The 18368-nt window shown below is 40.7% G+C and overlaps 1 protein-coding gene across 1 annotated transcript in view; it reads left to right on the forward strand.

Annotated features, from left to right (window-relative positions):
* Nucleotides 1-11390, forward strand: part of LOC143285037 (uncharacterized) — a 39564-nt gene extending 28174 nt beyond the window's left edge. Inside the window, exons 10-14 of the mRNA XM_076592219.1 lie at nucleotides 969-1281; nucleotides 3817-4101; nucleotides 6868-7076; nucleotides 8946-9091; nucleotides 10585-11390. Of these exons, the coding sequence (XP_076448334.1) occupies nucleotides 969-1281; nucleotides 3817-4101; nucleotides 6868-7076; nucleotides 8946-9091; nucleotides 10585-10712 (1081 nt within the window). The 3' untranslated portion in view covers nucleotides 10713-11390. The remainder of the gene's footprint in view (nucleotides 1-968; nucleotides 1282-3816; nucleotides 4102-6867; nucleotides 7077-8945; nucleotides 9092-10584) is intronic.
* Nucleotides 11391-18368: the final 6978 nt, after the last annotated feature.

Consider the following 18368-nt stretch of genomic DNA (forward strand, 5'->3'; position numbering starts at 1 on the left):
GAGGTGTGTTTTTCGGCCCGTGGCCAGCTCCTACCCAGAGTTGAGTCGGCTATGGGCTGAATGGGGAGACTGGGACCACACAGTCGAGTGACATCCACTTCACGGATGCGTCTTTGGGTGTGTTGCTCTAATTACCTGACCAACACTGCAAGTGTCCGTATCTTTCGGGCCTGGTTAACGCCGGGACGTCATTATGACAGGAAGCGTGGAGTACAGCCTTGTCATGCAGTCCCAGGCCAAAATGAACCTTCATAGCAGTATCGTCATCGTCATCGTCATCGTCATCCTCCTCCTCTTTCATCATCATCAGTATAAAAAAACAGTCTCAAAGTCTGTGGCCTTTCATGCCCTTCTCTCATGGTGACCTCAGTTTTGACACCCCTCCACAATGTCTTCAGTGTCGGCAGATTCATGGGGGACTGTTGTTTGTGGGACGTGGTGGCGGTCTCCACTCTGGGAGGGACGCTCACTCAGTCTGGCTCCGCGACTAAGCCATTAGTGTCGTTAGTAGGGGGCTTAGTAGGTGGTGTCCTTAGTACATTAAATCAGAACAGGCACCGCTGAACACCACCGAAGTGACTCAGCAGCAGTGCAAGGTCTCCTCTGGTGTGTGGCCTCCTGGCGACCTAACATCGATGGTTCCCTGCGGACTACCAACGCTGGAACTGTGAAGCACGAACCGTGTGTGTGGCCATGTATGGGGGAATCTGAAGTGAGCGGTGTGAGAGTAATGCCACTGAAATGGTGCAGATGATGGGGCAGCAAAAAAAAAAAAAAAATAAGAAAAAAGAGTAATAAAATACAATGCAATATAACATTGTAATGTTTATGTATACCTGCTTTACTCCAGTTTTTAACCTCTTACATCAACAAATACAGATACATCTTTCAATTCATGGAAGGACAGGATAACTCATCATTGTCTGAGCCTTGCAGCACAGTCTCACCCAAACCAATTTCATCGTCAGGCAAAGAAAAGACCAATGGCTGGCTGCACCACCCACCCCACCCCCTCCTCTTCCTCGCAGACCTTCCGCCCCCCCACCACCTCCCCTTTCTGAAGAAAATCAGACCTACCTGGACGATTCAGAGGACGAAACATCACCCTTACCTGGCAGTCCCGGCAGGGGTATCATGAAAAAGTCAAGGTCGTTTGAAAACCTGCGAACTCCAGACCGAAAGGTGTCCTTTGATCAGGAAAATGGGCAGGATTCTTGTTCGTCTCCATCTCCAACCCCACAAGAAGAGTCTGTGGATGGGCAGGCTGAGAACCCTATTCAGGTAATGCTACACTCTGTGTGTTTGTGTCTTTCAGTTTGTAGTGCTAACTACTTACATTTGTGAACTGTTTTGATTGAAAACTATTCAAGTAATGCTACACCTTGTGTGTTTGTGTCTTTCAGTTTGTAGAGCTTGCTAATTAGGTGGGTTTTTTTTAACTGTTATGATTGAAAAACCTAATCAGGTAATACTGCACTTTTTTTTGATAGAAGTTTTTGTCTTTAATTTTAATGAGTTAGCTAATTAGATTTCTGAACTGTTAAAATTCAGAATCCTATTCAGATAATGGTACACTATGTATAATTAATTAGAAGTTATGTCTTTCGGTTCACAGAGCTAGTTAATCATGTTTCTGCAGTGTTATAATTTGTCATTGTTGCCATCATCATAATCAGTTACTGAATAAGCACTGGAAATGGTAGCAGTAGCAACAGACATATCAGTATAGCAACAGCCAGTGGTAATGGTGGTAATGGAAGAAACTGTAGACATTCTTTGTAATCATAAAAACAGTATTGTAATTAGTATCTCACAAAAACAGTTACTGGAGATTTCACCAGAATGTTTCAGTGACTGGACTATGTGTAGTTTGGTGACTAGCAACAAATGAGCCACTTGCGGTTGTACATGGAAATCCTCAGAACATTTCTGTGATTTCATAACTATCTCTATCACTGGGTACTGACAGTGTTCACCCTGCTGCACATTTGTTTATAAATACAATCACCAAAAATAAAACCAACCCAAAACATCATAGTTATGATTTTTTTTAAACTGTTTAGTAACACATCAAGTTATTTGGTAAGAAAGTATAAGATTTTTTACCTTTCAATAGCATCTTGTTCTGCTTTCTGACTGAGACAAACACAAGTTACATGCCATTTTAACTGGAGTCAAGTAACACCTCTTGGTTGGGTATACACTTTCATGTTGAAAGATACCCCAACAAAGTCTGCATTCACTGGTTGCCATAGAAAGGTGAACTTATGCCATATTTAGCATATATCATCATGCAAAACATTGAGGTATCACTCCAAAAATTCAAAACTTTACTCATTCTTGATCTGTAATGTGAATATGAAACTTTTGTAAACTGAGCATTCCTGATTGGGGATGTCAGTATGGAGAGAGTTAAAACCCTTATCTGATCTTGCTCCTGATTTGGAATGTCAGTACTTAATTACTTACTTACTGCCCTTTATGCAGTCTGTCATGTACAGCAACAGTGAAGAACCACCACTCTTGTCTGTTGTGGGGTCTGTCTCTGAATGGTATCCCAGGTGTGCTTCAGGGTCTTGAGTTCTTCGTCTGTACTGTGACAGCTGCTCTGTGGCCTGTCACTATTGCTTCTACATTTTGGTGTCAAGTGAAACCCTTTCCTTCATTGAATGTCAGTGCAGAGAGATTAAACACTCCTCTGATGCTGCCCCTGATTGGAATTGTCAGAATGCAGAGAGTTAAAACACTTCTCTGAACTTGCTCTTGTTCGGGAATATCAGTTAAAGGTTAAATGTTGCATGGCCTGTTAGGGGCAGCAGGGCAGTGAATTCATATCTGCTGTGTCTAGGGCTCAGCATAGGAAGACAGGTTTCACTCCTCTTCTTCTGCCATGTTAACTCACTCGGGACGGCAAGTTTTCTCCCTTGCTTTTCCCCACAGACGGCCCATTTGTAAGGGTTTGGGAAAAAAAAAAAATTAATACAAAATACAGAGTAAGAAAATGAAACTTTCAGAACTGGTTTATTACGTGTTGAGCTATTACATAAAAAAAAAAATCAAATTTCTCATCTTATTTTTAAAGTTTTGCCATTATGTAGAAAATAATGCCAATTTTTCTCGCTTTCTGCACTTAATTCACTTCTTCATCATCATCCACCTCTTCGATATCCAACCCTCCAGTTTGTAGCATTTCAAGTACTTCGGCAACACTAAAATGTTGCCGTCACTGCCTTGTTTGCTCCGCAACATTTTGAGAACCCCCCGCCTCAGATGCCACTTTGCTAACAGGCTGGCACTCAAGCAGGCGACCAGTCAGTGACTTTGTCAGCGTGTGTGCGAGACAGGCCACACATGACAGGCTGGCCAATCATACCATTTGGTTTTGGAGTGACCCAGAATAGTGCACTCTGCTTGGCTCATCACAAAATCATGTGTACAGCATGTGATGGATTTTTATTTTTGGAAAACGCTATTCTTTTCCATCCTCCAAATACATTTTATGTACGAATGCTTACGCAATCCGTCGTCCAGAGAGAGTTAACCTTGCCCAACCAAAGTCATGTATCCATTGACACCTTGGTTGAGGTGAGGAATATTGAAGTAAAGTACCTTTCCTAAGGACTAACACCAGGCCAAAGAGAGGCCTCAAACCCTGATTGCTGGTGAACACTGGATTAGAAGTCCAGTACCAAACTTATTCTGCCACAGTGGTTCTGTCAGTGTGTAGAAAATTAAATCACTTCGATCATGTTCTTGATCGGGAATGTCAGTACAGAGAGAGTTAAACCACTTCTCTGATTTTGCTGTCTTGCTCAGGTCTTGGCCCAGAGAATCATCCCTGTCTCCCAGTTCACAGACTCTTCCCCAGAGACCCCCACCGGCACAAAGACTGTCGTTGGCCATCCTGTTCCCAATTCCACCAACTCAGACAGCATTGGTAGGCGGCCTGATGCAGAGGGGAGCGATTCTCCTTTCAACCATAATGTGGAGTACGAGAACTGGGACCTTCTTCGGGGAGTGCTGCGGAACAAGTCAGGCCTTCAGAATCACCAGTACACCAGCGGCGATCTTCGTTTCATGATACGATTGACAAAGACGCAGGTGAATGCATGTTGATTTATATTGGAATATTGGGGAGTCTACTCCAGCGGTGATCTTCTTTTCATGGTAAGATTGACAAAGACGCAGGTGAGTGCATGCTGATTTGTATTGGAATATTTTGAAATCTACTCCAGCGGTGATCTTCATTTCATGGTAAGATTGACAAAGACACAGGTGAGTGCATGTTGATTTGTATTGGAATATTTTGAAATCTACTCCAGCGGTGATCTTCATTTCATGATATGATTGACAAAGACACAGGTGAGTGCATGTTGATTTGTATTGGAATATTGGGGAATCTACTCCAGCGGTGATCTTTGTTTCATGATATGATTGACAAAGACACAGGTGAGTGCATGCTGATTTATATTGGAATATTGGGGGAAATGTATGTGGGGGGAATATGCATACTGTGATCTTCAAATAGAGAACTTTGACCTGCACAGGCAGATTTGGACAGGGGTGGGTTGGGAGGGAACGGAGGTGGGGTGGGGTCTGAGACTTTCAGGGGACAGTGGGGTTTTGTAAACCTGGGCATTCCCACACACTATTTCCCGTTAACATAAAGCTGCAGAGAGAAGGGGTTTTAATACTCTGTTTGTGAGTATTGTTAGCATATATAAGAAATGTATTGCTATCAGAAAGAGTAGGATTACTTTGCCAAACACACACACTGACACACACACAAAAGAAAACATCTGTATTGAAATCCTCATCAGATGCCTGCTTAAATTCAGCAGATGTGTGTGTGTATGTGTGTTGATGCTGTCTGTGTGGAACACAAAATCTGGTGATGCTGAATGCCAGCCTCATGAGAAAAAAAATGGAGCAGTAGGGATGTTGACAAGAATCAGGTGATCATCTTTCCATGCCTCAGACTCTCTGTATCCACCTCTGACCTTTTGGATCATTACTATTTATAACTGCTTATTTATTGTTCGCATTCCCCTTCACAAGGGATCAAGGCCTAAAGTGAAAAAGCCATCTTAAGTCTTGAGCCTTGTCTCTTTTCTCACCCTGGGTTTTGTCTCACCCTGGGTTTTTCTCACCTGGGTTTTTTTTTTCTGAATATTGTCACTGTCTGTCTCTGTCCTTTTCTCACTCTGTGAGATAGACTGTCATGGTTTGTGTTTCTCAAGGAGGTATCACTGGATTCAGACAAATCCATATACACTACACCACATCTGCTAGGCAGATGCTTGACCAGCAGCATAACCCAACATGCTTTGTCAGACCTTGAGTGCATATATGTATGTGCGTGTACCTGTCCAAGTGGATTTCTTCTAACTTTGCCAGAGGACAACCCTTTTGTTGCTGTAAATTCTTTATCCAGTGCGCCAAGTGTGTGCTGCACTCAGGACCACAGTTTATCATCTCATTCAAATGACCAGACGCTCAGTTTGATTTTCCAGTCAAACTTGGAAGAAAGGGCAAGACTGGGAATCATCAAACACAGACCCATGTGGACACTGTGTTTGTAGATAGGTGTCTTCACCAATCTACCACGATCTCCTCTCTGTGTTTGTAGATAGGTGTCTTCACCAATCTACCACCATCTCCTCTCTGTGTAGATAGGTGTCTTCACCAATCTAACATGATCTCCTCTCTGTGTTTGTAGATAGGTGTCTTCACCAATCTAACATGATCTCCTCTCTGTGTTTGTAGATAGGTGTCTTCACCAATCTACCACGATCTCCTCTCTGTGTAGATAGGTGTCTTCACCAATCTACCACGATCTCCTCTCTGTGTAGATAGGTGTCTTCACCAATCTACCACTATCTCCTCTCTGTGTTTGTAGATAGGTGTCTTCACCAATCTACCACAATCTCCTCTCTGTGTAGATAGGTGTCTTCACCAATCTACCACAATCTCCTCTCTGTGTAGATAGGTGTCTTCACCAATCTACCACAATCTCCTCTCTGTGTAGATAGGTGTCTTCACCAATCTAACATGATCTCCTCTCTGTGTTTGTAGATAGGTGTCTTCACCAATCTACCACGATCTCCTCTCTGTGTTTGTAGATAGGTGTCTTCACCAATCTAACATGATCTCCTCTCTGTGTTTGTAGATAGGTGTCTTCACCAATCTACCACCATCTCCTCTTTGTGTTTGTAGATAGGTGTCTTCATCAATCTACCATGATCTCCTCTCTGTGTTTGTAGATAGGTGTCTTCACCAATCTACCACAATCTCCTCTCTGTGTTTGTAGATAGATGTCTTCACCAGTCTACCACAATCTCCTCTCTGTGTCTGTAGATAGGTGTCTTCACCAATCTACCACTTTCTCCTCTCTGTGTCTGTAGATAGGTGTCTTCACCAGTCTACCACAATCTCATCTCTGTGTAGATAGGTGTCTTCACCAGTCTACCACAATCTCATCTCTGTGTAGATAGGTGTCTTCACCAATCTACCACGATCTCCTCTCTGTGTTTGTAGATAGGTGTCTTCACCAATCTACCACGATCTCTTCTCTGTGTAGATAGGTGTCTTCACCAATCTACCACTTTCTCCTCTCTGTGTTTGTAGATAGGTGTCTTCACCAATCTACCACAATCTTCTCTATGTGTCTGTAGATAAGTGTCTTCACCAATCTACCACAATCTTCTCTCTGTGTCTGTAGATAAGTGTCTTCACCAGTCTACCACGGTCTCCTCTCCCCAGGTTGTGGTGTTGGCGAGACTGGGAATCATCAAACCCAGACCCTCGTGGGATACTGTACTTGCAGATAAGCATCTTAACCATTCTACCACGATCTCCTCTCCCCAGGTTGTGGTGTTGGTATGTGCGCTGGCCGTGGAAGGCAGTGTGCGAGAGGCCCTGGGCCTCATCGACCAGCCATTGAGCAAGATGATGACTTCCACAGAGGTGGCGCCGGGCGTGAGCGACTTTGTGACTCGCCAGTACTCCACCAATGAAACCCTCATGGACCTGGACCCAGGCTTGATGGTCAGCGTGATTGATGCTGTGCGATACAAGTATGTTTGTTTTGTTTTTTGTGATAATAATGGTAATGGTGATGATAATCACGTTCTGTGCCATGTCCCACTGTTGCAGACTCTTGCAGGGGTCTGATTCCTGTCCTGAATGGCCTAAATATGTTTATTTGTGTATATGATATATTGTATATGGATATATATATACATATATATACACACAGATAAACATATTTATGTCATCACTCTTATGTATCTTCCAGTCAATGGCTTTAATTGTTTGATTTTGCTCCACCTCACTGCTTGGCTTTGTCAGCTACTGTACAATGTTTTTGTTTGTTTTGTTTTTGTTTGTTTGTTTGTTTTTTGACTCACTTGTATAAACAAAAAAGTGTTTCATATAAACGTGTTAACCCTTTCACTGCCAGGAAAATAAGATTTAAGTGAAATCTATTTGCCAGGGTTTTTTCACAAAAAACGGGTATAAATTTTCAAAACATTCTGTGCTCTTTGTTATTGGAGAAAGACCCATAAAAGTATATATTTTCTGAAAGGTAAATGAATAAAGAATACAAAACACACGCTGTTTTCCCATTTTATATATTTTTAGTGACATGCTGTTGTTCTGAAATCAGTGTTTTGTTTTTTGTCACATTTTCAACTTGTTCATTACAAACATTAGTCAGGTAATTTCCACAAAAACATCATATTTTCTGGACAAATGGATATCTGCAAACACAAAATCATACTAGAACAACCACAATATATATATATATATATTTTTAAGAGATAGATACACAATACATTGTGACTTCTCCAAGTGATAAGATGGATGTGAGGCCACGCCCCCTCAGTCTCCACCCCCTCTCCTCCTCACCCCTCTCACACGGTCACTTGATTCAGTTCTCATCAGACCGCGTTAGCTGCGTGCCAAGAATATCGCTCTGCTGCTAATTCGGTCATCTGTCGTCTGCTAACATCTGTACAGCTGGCATCACTCACTGACAGTCGCATCTTGGCCACTCTCTTGATTACTCCCTTTATTTTCTATCAGATCGTCCTATAAATGTTCATCTCTATCTTCTCCTTCGAATTTACGCTTCAATTCTTTCTGAGCATCAGCTAAAGAAGGAAATCATGGTTGATTTAGTTCGTCACGATCGCATGTCTTGAGCACGGCATCAGTCCAACATTTTGTTGAGCGAGCAAGGAGAGAAGTCAGGCAAACACTTGGACAGTGACCCAACCAAAACGTTCAAATAAAGGACTGCTTCATGGCGTAGATGGGGTTTCTAGCTATGAATAGAATCTAAAGAGATTCCCCAGGCTAAAGCTACCACTATTTTTGCCAAGGAAGTGAATGCAAACCAGGGAAAAGTCAGAATATTTCGATGACGAGTTATCTCGTCATGCAGGCAGCGAAGCATACATGTTTGCCATGACGAGTTATCTCGTCATGCAGGCAGCCTAGGGGTTAAGACAGTATGTGGACAGAGTGAATGTGGCAGTTAACCAGACCATGGACTGTGACACAGTTTGTTGGACCGTGCAGTCAAAGACATGTCATTCCTACTGTCTGCTGACTTTGTCCCAGACATACAACACAGACAGCGTATGGACAGACAGACAGGTGTGTCAGAGGTGAATGTTGGACTGATGTCAGAGACTGAATCAGAAGATGGTGGACAATTACCAACCCTTTCTGTAAAGGGAGAAACTAGATGATGTGGTAATATCAGATTTGATGGAGACAAGTGAAAGAAAGTGAGTCTTATGTTATAACCAGGTTTCCATTTTGGTTTGGGACCACGTTACAAGGCTGTATTCTCACCGTACATCCCATGGTCAGTCAACCAAGGCTCAGACATGCAGACACCTGCAGTGTTGTTGTGGAAATGTGCACTGTTTCAGGAGCCTGTCCTTTGAAATGGCCCAGAAGTGTGTGCTGGGGGTGGTGCGGGCACTGGACGAGGAACAGCAGGCGCCTGTGGTGGCCGTCACAGTGGAGTTTGTGGCCTCCGCCATCACCAACTTTCACCTGGCGCCTGCCATGACTGGTCAGTTGCCCACACACACCCAGTTGTTTTTTTTATTTCTCACTGTAAATCATGAATCGAAAAAATAGATATGCGTATAGTTACATGCGTTGGGGAAAAAATCTTAATTTCAGTCTTTGTATGTTTTATTACAGACTTTTTTTTTCTTTGAGTTAACCATAGATGCCCCAATTTAAATCTTTTTTTTTTTTAAATTATGAATTTTAGAAAAATTATTTGTTTACAGTTATATGTATGGGAGCAAATCATAGTTTGTCATTGTATATTTTGATTACATTACTCTTTTTTTTCTTTTTTTGTAGTTGAAGATGTGGTTACAATTTCATGCGTGAAAAAAATAAGAATTTGAATCATTATGTATTTGATTATTTGATTACACACTCTCTTTGTTCTTTTTTAAACATACATGTGAAAAACGAAAATCGGATTTTGAGCCATTGTGTAAGATGATACTTCAAGTTAAGTTGGAGTAGGATTCTTACAGTATTCAACAGGAAACATTACACAAAAGAAAAAAACAGACAGTATGATTGTAAAAATAAGAAATGGGCCCAACAAGATCAGAAAGGTATGGGGAAGAGGAAGAAATGGTAACTGGTTGAAAGAAAATAATTATGAAGTCAGTACATAAAAAGAGAGATAGAAGGTCATACACTGTTTGGTAAGTATTGTATTGTTTTGTTTTGTTTTGTTTTTGTCAAAACAGATTTTTCTGTGCGAATTCAGGTTTTCCTTTTTCTTTCGGGGGTGTATTTGTTTCACTATCGAAGTTCAAAGAGGATTTTTCCACAGAAGTTTTCCAGGCACAACCCTTCTGTTGCTGTGCATGCTGGGGACACAGGACCTCAGTTTATCAGCTCATCTGAAAGACTAACACCCCGACCACCACTCAAGGTCTAGTGGAGGGGGGCAGTTAGAATCCTGGTCCACACATAATGGAAGCAGGGGATGAGGAAGTTTCTCCAGTTAGTAATGAAAATGTTTAAAGAGTACATAAATGAATAGATATTCTTGGGGGTTTTTTTTTTTTTTTTTTTTTTTTTTAGGATTTGTATTTGTATTTCTTTTTGTCACAACAGATTTCTCTGTGTGAAATTCGGGCTGCTCTGCCCAGGGAGAGCGCGTCGCTACACTACTGTGCCACCGGGTTGTTGTTTTGTTTTTTGTTTTTTCCTTGCATGCAGTTTTTTTTTGTTTTTTTTTTTTCCTATCGAAGTGGATTTTTCTACAGAATTTTGCCAGGAACAACCCTTTTGTTGCCGTGGGTTCTTTTACTTGCGCTAAGTGCATGCTGCACACGGGACCTCGGTTTATTGTCTCATCTGAATGACTAGCGTCCAGACCACCACTCAAGGTCTAGTGGAGGGGGAGAAAATATCGGCGGCTGAGCCATGATTCGAACCAGCGCGCTCAGGTTCTCTCGCTTCCTAGGCAGACGCATTACCTATAGGCCATCATACCTCTAACACTGTGTCTCCATTCCATATCCACAGTGCCGTCTTTTGTGGAGGAGGTGTGTCAGGAACTGAAGCGGGCCATCAACGTATCCCAGAATGCTGCTGCTCTTGAGTCGTTATTGGACGAAATCAAACTGTGTGCCAAGAAGACGACACGACGGTAGTGTGCTCGCCATGTACTCTCCAACATGAAAGCTGGTTGTGACCTTCATCTGAAGTGTGGCAAGTCTGTGGTATTGATGCGACTTATCTCTGAGATCTGCTGTAGTTCTCTGTGATTTATTACAGGTATTGGAGTGCTTTTTGTATCGGAAGCTAGAATCAATAGGCAGTCCTTTGTGACTTTTTATGATGGTTCATTGTTGTGCTTTTGTGTTGTTTTTTGCTTGTTTGTTTTTTTGTTTTTGCTTGTTTTGTTTTTTATATAAGCATTTGAGTTTTAATATTTTGTGTTTGTGAACAGTCATCTGTTGATGTATCTGGTTTTTTTACACATGGTCAGATATTGAGATTGCTTTAGATTACTTTTACACCAAAAATCTTCATAGATTTAGTGTATGTTAGTTGTTGACAGTTTGGTGAAGATATTGCAGTTTACTGAGTATATTGCAGTTAGCAGTTTAGAAGCGGTGTTCAATTTTTCATTTTCATGTCTTTAATCTGTGTTGTCATCGGCACAGTTTTTATGCTGTTCAATGTAGAAAATTGTGTTTTATTGTGATTATGGCAAGCTGTGAGCAGCAAAATAGTGCCATCAGCTTTCTGGCACAAATTTGCTACAATGATTGCTGTTGGTAGTTCACTGCACTTTTTGGCAGTCTTTTTCGAATGGTCTGTAGTGTCTGTCAGTAGTTAATGTTGGTTGTCATCATTTTGTCTCAACTTAATATGTTTTGTCATATATTGATTGATGCTGTTGTTGGTGTGTGGTGTGGGGGTTTTCTTTCGGGGTTTTTTTTTTTTTTTTTTAATTTTTTTTTTTAGTGAAGGGGGGTTCGGGGAGGGAGGGGGGGGGGAGAAGGAGTGTGAACATTGGGGAAAGATGTTTCATTGACTTTTTTTTTTTCTTTTTTTGACCAGAACTTACAGTTTCCAATCGACACAAACATCTCTTTTCTTTAGTCAGTTACAGTCTGCATGGTAGATCCATGTGTTGTTGATCTTGGGCTTTTATAAAGTTGTTTGAGTGTACTGTGACCTCATGGTTGAAAACAGTTTTTTTGTTATTTTTTAGTATTTACTTTTCCTACCCTTCTCCTGTTATTGGAAGGTAGAAACTGGCCCCTGTGTGGGGTACATGTCGATATGGATGCCATGGCAGAACCAGTTAGGCGATCCAGTGTTCACCACCGATCAGAGCTTGAGGCCCCGTTTCGGCATTGGTGTTGCGCCCTTGGGAAAGGCAGCTTGACTCAGATTTTCGACGGGCGCAATAGCCGAGTGGTTAAAGCGTTGGTCTGTCAATCTGAGGGTCCCGGGTTTGAATCACGGTGACTGCGCCTGGTGGGTAAAGGGTGGAGATTTTTGCGATCTCCCAGGTCAACATATGTGCAGATCTGATAGTGCCTGAACCCCCTTCGTGTGTATATGCAAGCAGAAGATCAAATACGCACATTAAAGATACTGTAATCCATGTCAGCATTCGGTGGGTTATGGAAACAAGAACATACCCAGCATGCACACCGCCGAAAACGGAGTATGGCTGCCTACATGGCGGGGTAAAAACGGTCATACACGTAAAAGCCCACTCGTGTGCATACGAGTGAACGCAGAAGAAGAAGAAGACTCAGATTTTCCTTACTCCACCCAGGTGTGACTTGATACTTGACTTTGTCAGAGACGGTCTTCTTCTTCTTCTTCTTCTTCTCCTTCTTCTTCTTCTTCATTCATGGGCTACAACTCCTACGTTCACTCGTATGTTTACGAGTGGGCTTTTATGTGCATGGCTGTTTTTACCCGCCATGTAGGCAGCCATACTCTGTTTTCAAAGGTGTGCTTGTTGGGTATTTTTTTGTTTCCACAACCCACGGAACGCTGACATGGATTACAGGATCTTTAACGTGCGTTTTTGATCTATTTCTTGCGTATACAAACGAAGGGGGTTCAGGCACAAGCAGGTCTGCACATATGTTGACCTGGGAGATCGGAAAAAAATCTCAATCTTTTACCCAATAGGCGCCATTACCAAAATTCGAACCCAGGACCCTCAGATTGAAAGTCCAGCGCTTTTACCACTCGGCCATTGCACCCGTCAATCAGAGGAGAGGATTTGGTCCTGCTATCCTGTGCCAAGCCCTAGACAGTAAATGTTAACTGCTACTGTGGCTGTAAAATGCAACAGGACTTTGAATCATAACCCTTAACATATATATATATATATACATATATTGTATATATATATATATATGTGTGTGTGTGTGTGTGTGTGTGTTTCTAATCAAGGAAGCATGTTCTAAAGATTCCTTTTACTCTTTTTTTTTTTTTAATCTGGTGATATGCAAATGTTGACATGACAAAAGCACTTGTAGGATGGATGATTAATGGGTTTGTGAATATCCTTGTGGCAGGATCGGTCACACAAGTGCTTTGTTGATTGTTCCGATCGTAGTGAGCGATGGGTCCAAGCCGTACACAGTCTTGCCTGGAGACCACCGTTTTTAATGGGCAGGTCTGTGTTGTGATTGATTTAATATTCAAAAAAACTTGTCCAGCTGGACTGGATAAAATGAATTGTCATCAGAATTGTACATAGTTTGCATTTCACAATTTTAAAAAAAAATTATATTAATTTATTTCATTTAGAAGTTCACTTCTTGCCTACTTATAAATATACTTGATGTTGTCTCTCACTCTGCTTTACTTTTTTTAGGGTGGGGTGGGGGTGAGGAGTGGTTGAATGGTGGTTGAGGGGGAGGAAGTACATTTTCTGATGATTTTGTAATCACTGCATTGGTCAAACTTTAGATATATAAGGTATGTGTTGTGCATGTGTGTGTGTGTGAGTTCATGCTCTCAATCTTCATAAAGGACCTTTGTCTAGGTATCTTAAAAACACACATACACCCTCTCCTCCCCACATATCTGTATATATACATAATAATAATAATAATGGTATTTTTTAGCGTTGAATCTTGTGCAGAGACATATCAAAGCGCTTTTGCACCAGTCATTCACACGCATGCATACATCCCTTCAGTACCAGTCCACGAAGATGACCAGCAACACAGTGCCCTTCACAGTCACACACATCAGCCAGGCACTTCTCTTCGCAGCTGGATCAGTGATTTTCACAGTGCTACAATACTCGCCAGCCAGTGCCGAAAAACTATCAGTCCTTAGTTCCCCTGTCTTACGAGAGCGCAACAGCCATTCCATTTGTAACATTCTTATGCCTACACCGTTGCCAGTGCTGAGGCATGAAAAAACTGGACGTTTCTGATGTCCAGATTTTGTATTTGGTTTGCAGGGGGGGAAAAAAGCAAAAAAAGCAGAGAGAACACTTTTGGATGGTCAAGGTCCGAACTCAGACACCTGAGGGCCCAACACCCTTGTCTAAAGGACAGGTGAACAATTCCAGCACCCCCCTTGCCCTCTTCCCCTCTTTTGCTGTTCACGCTTACATGGGAAGAAAAAAGAATCAGATCTATGATGTATCCTGTAAAGATGTAATGCCAAGGAAAGACCTGTGATGTATCAGTCTGTGCTCCAGAGGACAGTGGTGAAGAACCACCCCCACCCAAATATATAGAAAGAGATACACTGTCTGTTGTTGAACTACAATAACTTTATATATATATATATATATATATATATATATAATATTGTGTGTGAGAGAGAGAGAGAATATGTACATGTTCATATTGTAAACATGTGTTTGAACACGGTACATGTTCTCCTGGCCCATCACAAAATGCAGCACAACACCATTTAAAGGGAACCAATCAGAAGACAGAAAACAGCTCATCTTCCATGTTGGAAATTTAATTTTTAGTTTCATTGAGAAAGTGTTTTGCTTGATTTACTGTAGGGGGAGAAAGTTTGAATATATAGGTGTGCATATGTATGTTTATCCTATGTCATTTTATTGACTCACTTGTGTAAACAAAGTGAGTCTATGTTTTAACCCAGTGTTTGGATGTCAGTGTGTGTGTGTCTGTGTGTCCATGGTAAACTTTAACATTGCCATTTTCTCTGCAAATACTTTGTCAGTTGACACCAAATTTGGCATAAAAATAGGAAAATTTCAGTTCTTTCCAGTCCTCTTGTTTAAAACAATATTTCATCTCTGGGATGGGCACAAAAAATAATAAAAAGAAGCCAAATTATATACATTCCAGTCCTCTTGTTTAAAACAATATTTCATCTCTGGGATGGGCACAAAAAATAATAAAAAGAAGCCAAATTATATACAAACTGAATTTACTATTATATTTATATATTTTTTTATTCTCTAAACTTGGCACTTTGATCTGATATTCTGACACAACAAGAGCAGTCATTTTTATCATTTTTTGTTCAAAGAGGAACTTCTTTTGCTAAGCTTGGAAGTTATATTTCTGGTGCATGTCTTTGGTGCAGATAGTAAAAAAGGGAAATTAATGTGTAATTAATGCTAGGGGGGTTAATTTGCTTTAAACTCATCTTTCTCATCTTAAACATTACATTTTGAAATTATACTCAATACATAAAAAGCTTTGTGTGTTTTACTCTCAGTGTACAGGGCTTTCACTATGTTCATTCGCCCAAGTGGTCTTTTTCAGAAAATACTAAAATCAGTACTGCGAGTGGACTTTATAGATCTATTGGCTGAGCCCTGAAGGTCATGGGCAAAAATCAGTTGCGTACACATATTTGTACATATTCAAAGCACATGCTCATATTCCTCGTGAACACGAAGGACGCCATTTTGTTTCAAGTTGTTGACCTGCCCGTTCAATCCTATATTCAATCGAAAATACACGATAACATGTGATGGAAAGTTGGAGAAGGAGAAAGATTTGTGAACGCCTCACTTACTGGATTATGCCCCAGACTGCCATAAAAATATCAACAAAATCAGCAGGAATTCACAGTTAAAAATAATAAACCATGAGAGTTAATACCCTTGATGAAACATAAAAATTGTGAACGCCTCATCACTTACTGGATTATGCCCCAAACTGCCATAAAAATATCAACAAAATCAGTAGGAATTCACAGTTAAAAATAATAAACCATGAGAGTTAATACCCTTGATGAAACATAAAAATTTCCAGTCTTCACTTTAATCAAAATGAAGTCCTTTTCACTTCATATGACGTTTAGAAGTACTTGTACTTGGCTCTACATGTTATTAGTTTAACAAAATACTTAATTTTCATATCAACTTTAAAACTATTAAACTAGAATGAAAATAGAAGAGAAATTGGATTGACCGTGTCGTACATTCCTGGCGGGTGTAACTAAACTTGTACATCTATCTAGATCCAGAGAAAACGGCTAAATGTTCCAGCGTGATTGCGGCGTTAGCCACGTCTCCTTTACCGCGGACTTAAAAAGAATTTTTAATTGCCCTTAAAGATTTTTTGAATGCCCAAGATACACCAGAATAATATGATTTAAACAGCGTTCTCACTGCGAATACCACAGTTGATTTATCGCCCTTAAAAAAGCATGTTTAAATATTAAATTTTTGATTGTCAGTTAAGGAGCCACGATAGCGTGTTGGGTAAGACAGTTTCTTCTCACCCGAACACACGGAGTTCGAATCTACCATCAGGATTTTTTTTTTTTTTTTAACCCGAAGCTTTATAATAACAAATACAGACAGAACACATTTTAACGATTAGATTTTTTTTTTTTTTTTTTAAAGTGTATCACAAGTGAGTCTTGAAGGCCTTGCCTCTCTTGTTTTTTCTTTTCATGATTCCTTTACTGGATAAAGCATGAAGCACAAGTGAGTCTTGTAGGCTTTGCCTCTTGTTTATCTTCTTTTTTTTTTTTAAATATAGTGATCAGAACCTATGTGAGGCTGGCTGCAAACTTTAACGTTCAAATGTTTCATTGCATGTGTCTTTTTCTTTTTCTTGAAAATTTCAGAATGATTATGTTTCTGAAAAATCTGCTAGTTTTTATTCTTATTTTTAATCATGTCCAAATTCCATTTGAAATGATTTATGATGCTGACTGTCCTGAAACCCTCTTGGCTGAGAGAGTGGGGATTAACTTGGGCAAGACATTCTCCACTAAAATCAAATTCTAGCCCAGATAGTCGGGACAGCAGATGCCTCCTCTGCTGTTCTGGTGGTCATAGTCGGACAGTGCTATCATGCATGTGCGTTACATATATTATTACATTTTATGACAGTGTTATATCCATTTATCAAAACCATTAAACATTCAGCCTTTGTTTTTGTTTTTCCCTCCTGTTCTTTTGATTGTGATGTCATGGAAAGAAAACATACATTTAATGTTACAGGTGAATTGGAACTTTGAAAAGAAATGTGCATTTCATGAACCTTTGTTCAAGGCAGCAGATTCAGTATGGATAGTCTGTGATCTTACTTTTTCTTCCAACTGTTCGCAGAAATAAGTTCATAACTTTTGTTTTCCTGCTGTCCAGTGTATTGTCAGGTCACAGAAAATGTCAAAATGTCAGTCTTTTTTCTCCCCATGAAGAAGGACCTAGGGCCCGAAACGTCGGGATACTCTCTTCATTTGACAAGTCACCACCTACAGGTTGGTCTCAACCGTTTTCTCGTCAGTCTTTATCCTTATCTCCGCCCCCCCCCCCCACCCCCAATCCTTCCTTTGCCCTCCCCCCATCGTACCCTCAAGGTCTCAGGACCCACCCCTTCCCAACCCACCCCTGTCCAGATCTGTGCAGATCATAGTTATTTACTTGAAGATCACAAGTTGTTTTGAGAACACAAAGTGTTAAAGACAAAGTGTTTGGAGACAGTCATCAAAGCAGCACATTTTGAGACTCTGAAAAGAATGTATTTCCTGAGATCCAGAATGATAAAGTCATGTGGTGATGTTGATTCATTTCAACTTTGGTTTTCAGTTGTTATTTGTTGTTGTTTTTTCCCATTCAGCCTAACAGTGACAGAAGTCACTGCCCTCTTATGTCTCCCAGTTTCTTTATTTATTTTTTTAACACACACACACACACACACACACACACACAAAAACCAACTGATTTTGCATAGTGCTGTATTCTTGAAGTAATTCGAAGTTAGTGGGTTGTTTAGTATGCTTGATGTATCCACCAAATTCAGTCATGAAAGGTTTGTAAATAGATAGAATATGGGGATGATGGGGTACTGGGAGAGAGAGATGGTGGTGGAAGGGGAGGAGGGTAGGGTGTGTGTTGGGGGCATGTATGTATATATGGAGATAAGATCAGATGAAGGTCCATGGCCCAGTATGGTTGACTAAGCTGTGAGCAAAAAGATCATTAACTAACTTACTTACTTACTTACTAACTATATTAGTAAATAAATAAATGGATGAAGACCTAGTGTGAAAGATCACTGAAATCATTTGACAAATGTTCTTCAGTTGATTCACAGAGTTTCAATTATACATCCTCACAATCAAAATCAGTGCCAACGATCAGAACTGCTGAAGCCACAGCCAGCTAACCAGATGTGAAATGTAAAGTTTGTCACCTGGAAAGTGTTCCCTGGTGAACTCCATTATTTAATTGTTGTCATCGGGCTTGTTTGAGTTTACATGCATATTCTGCCTTGGTGCTGTGTTTGGTGCCAGGTTTTCCATATTCACCCCCTGAGCTTTGGAGGATTTTGTTTTTAACTGTGGTGGTTGTTGCTTTGCCC

This window comes from Babylonia areolata, chromosome 8 (assembly GCF_041734735.1).
Source record: "Babylonia areolata isolate BAREFJ2019XMU chromosome 8, ASM4173473v1, whole genome shotgun sequence".
NCBI lineage: Eukaryota > Metazoa > Mollusca > Gastropoda > Neogastropoda > Buccinidae > Babylonia > Babylonia areolata.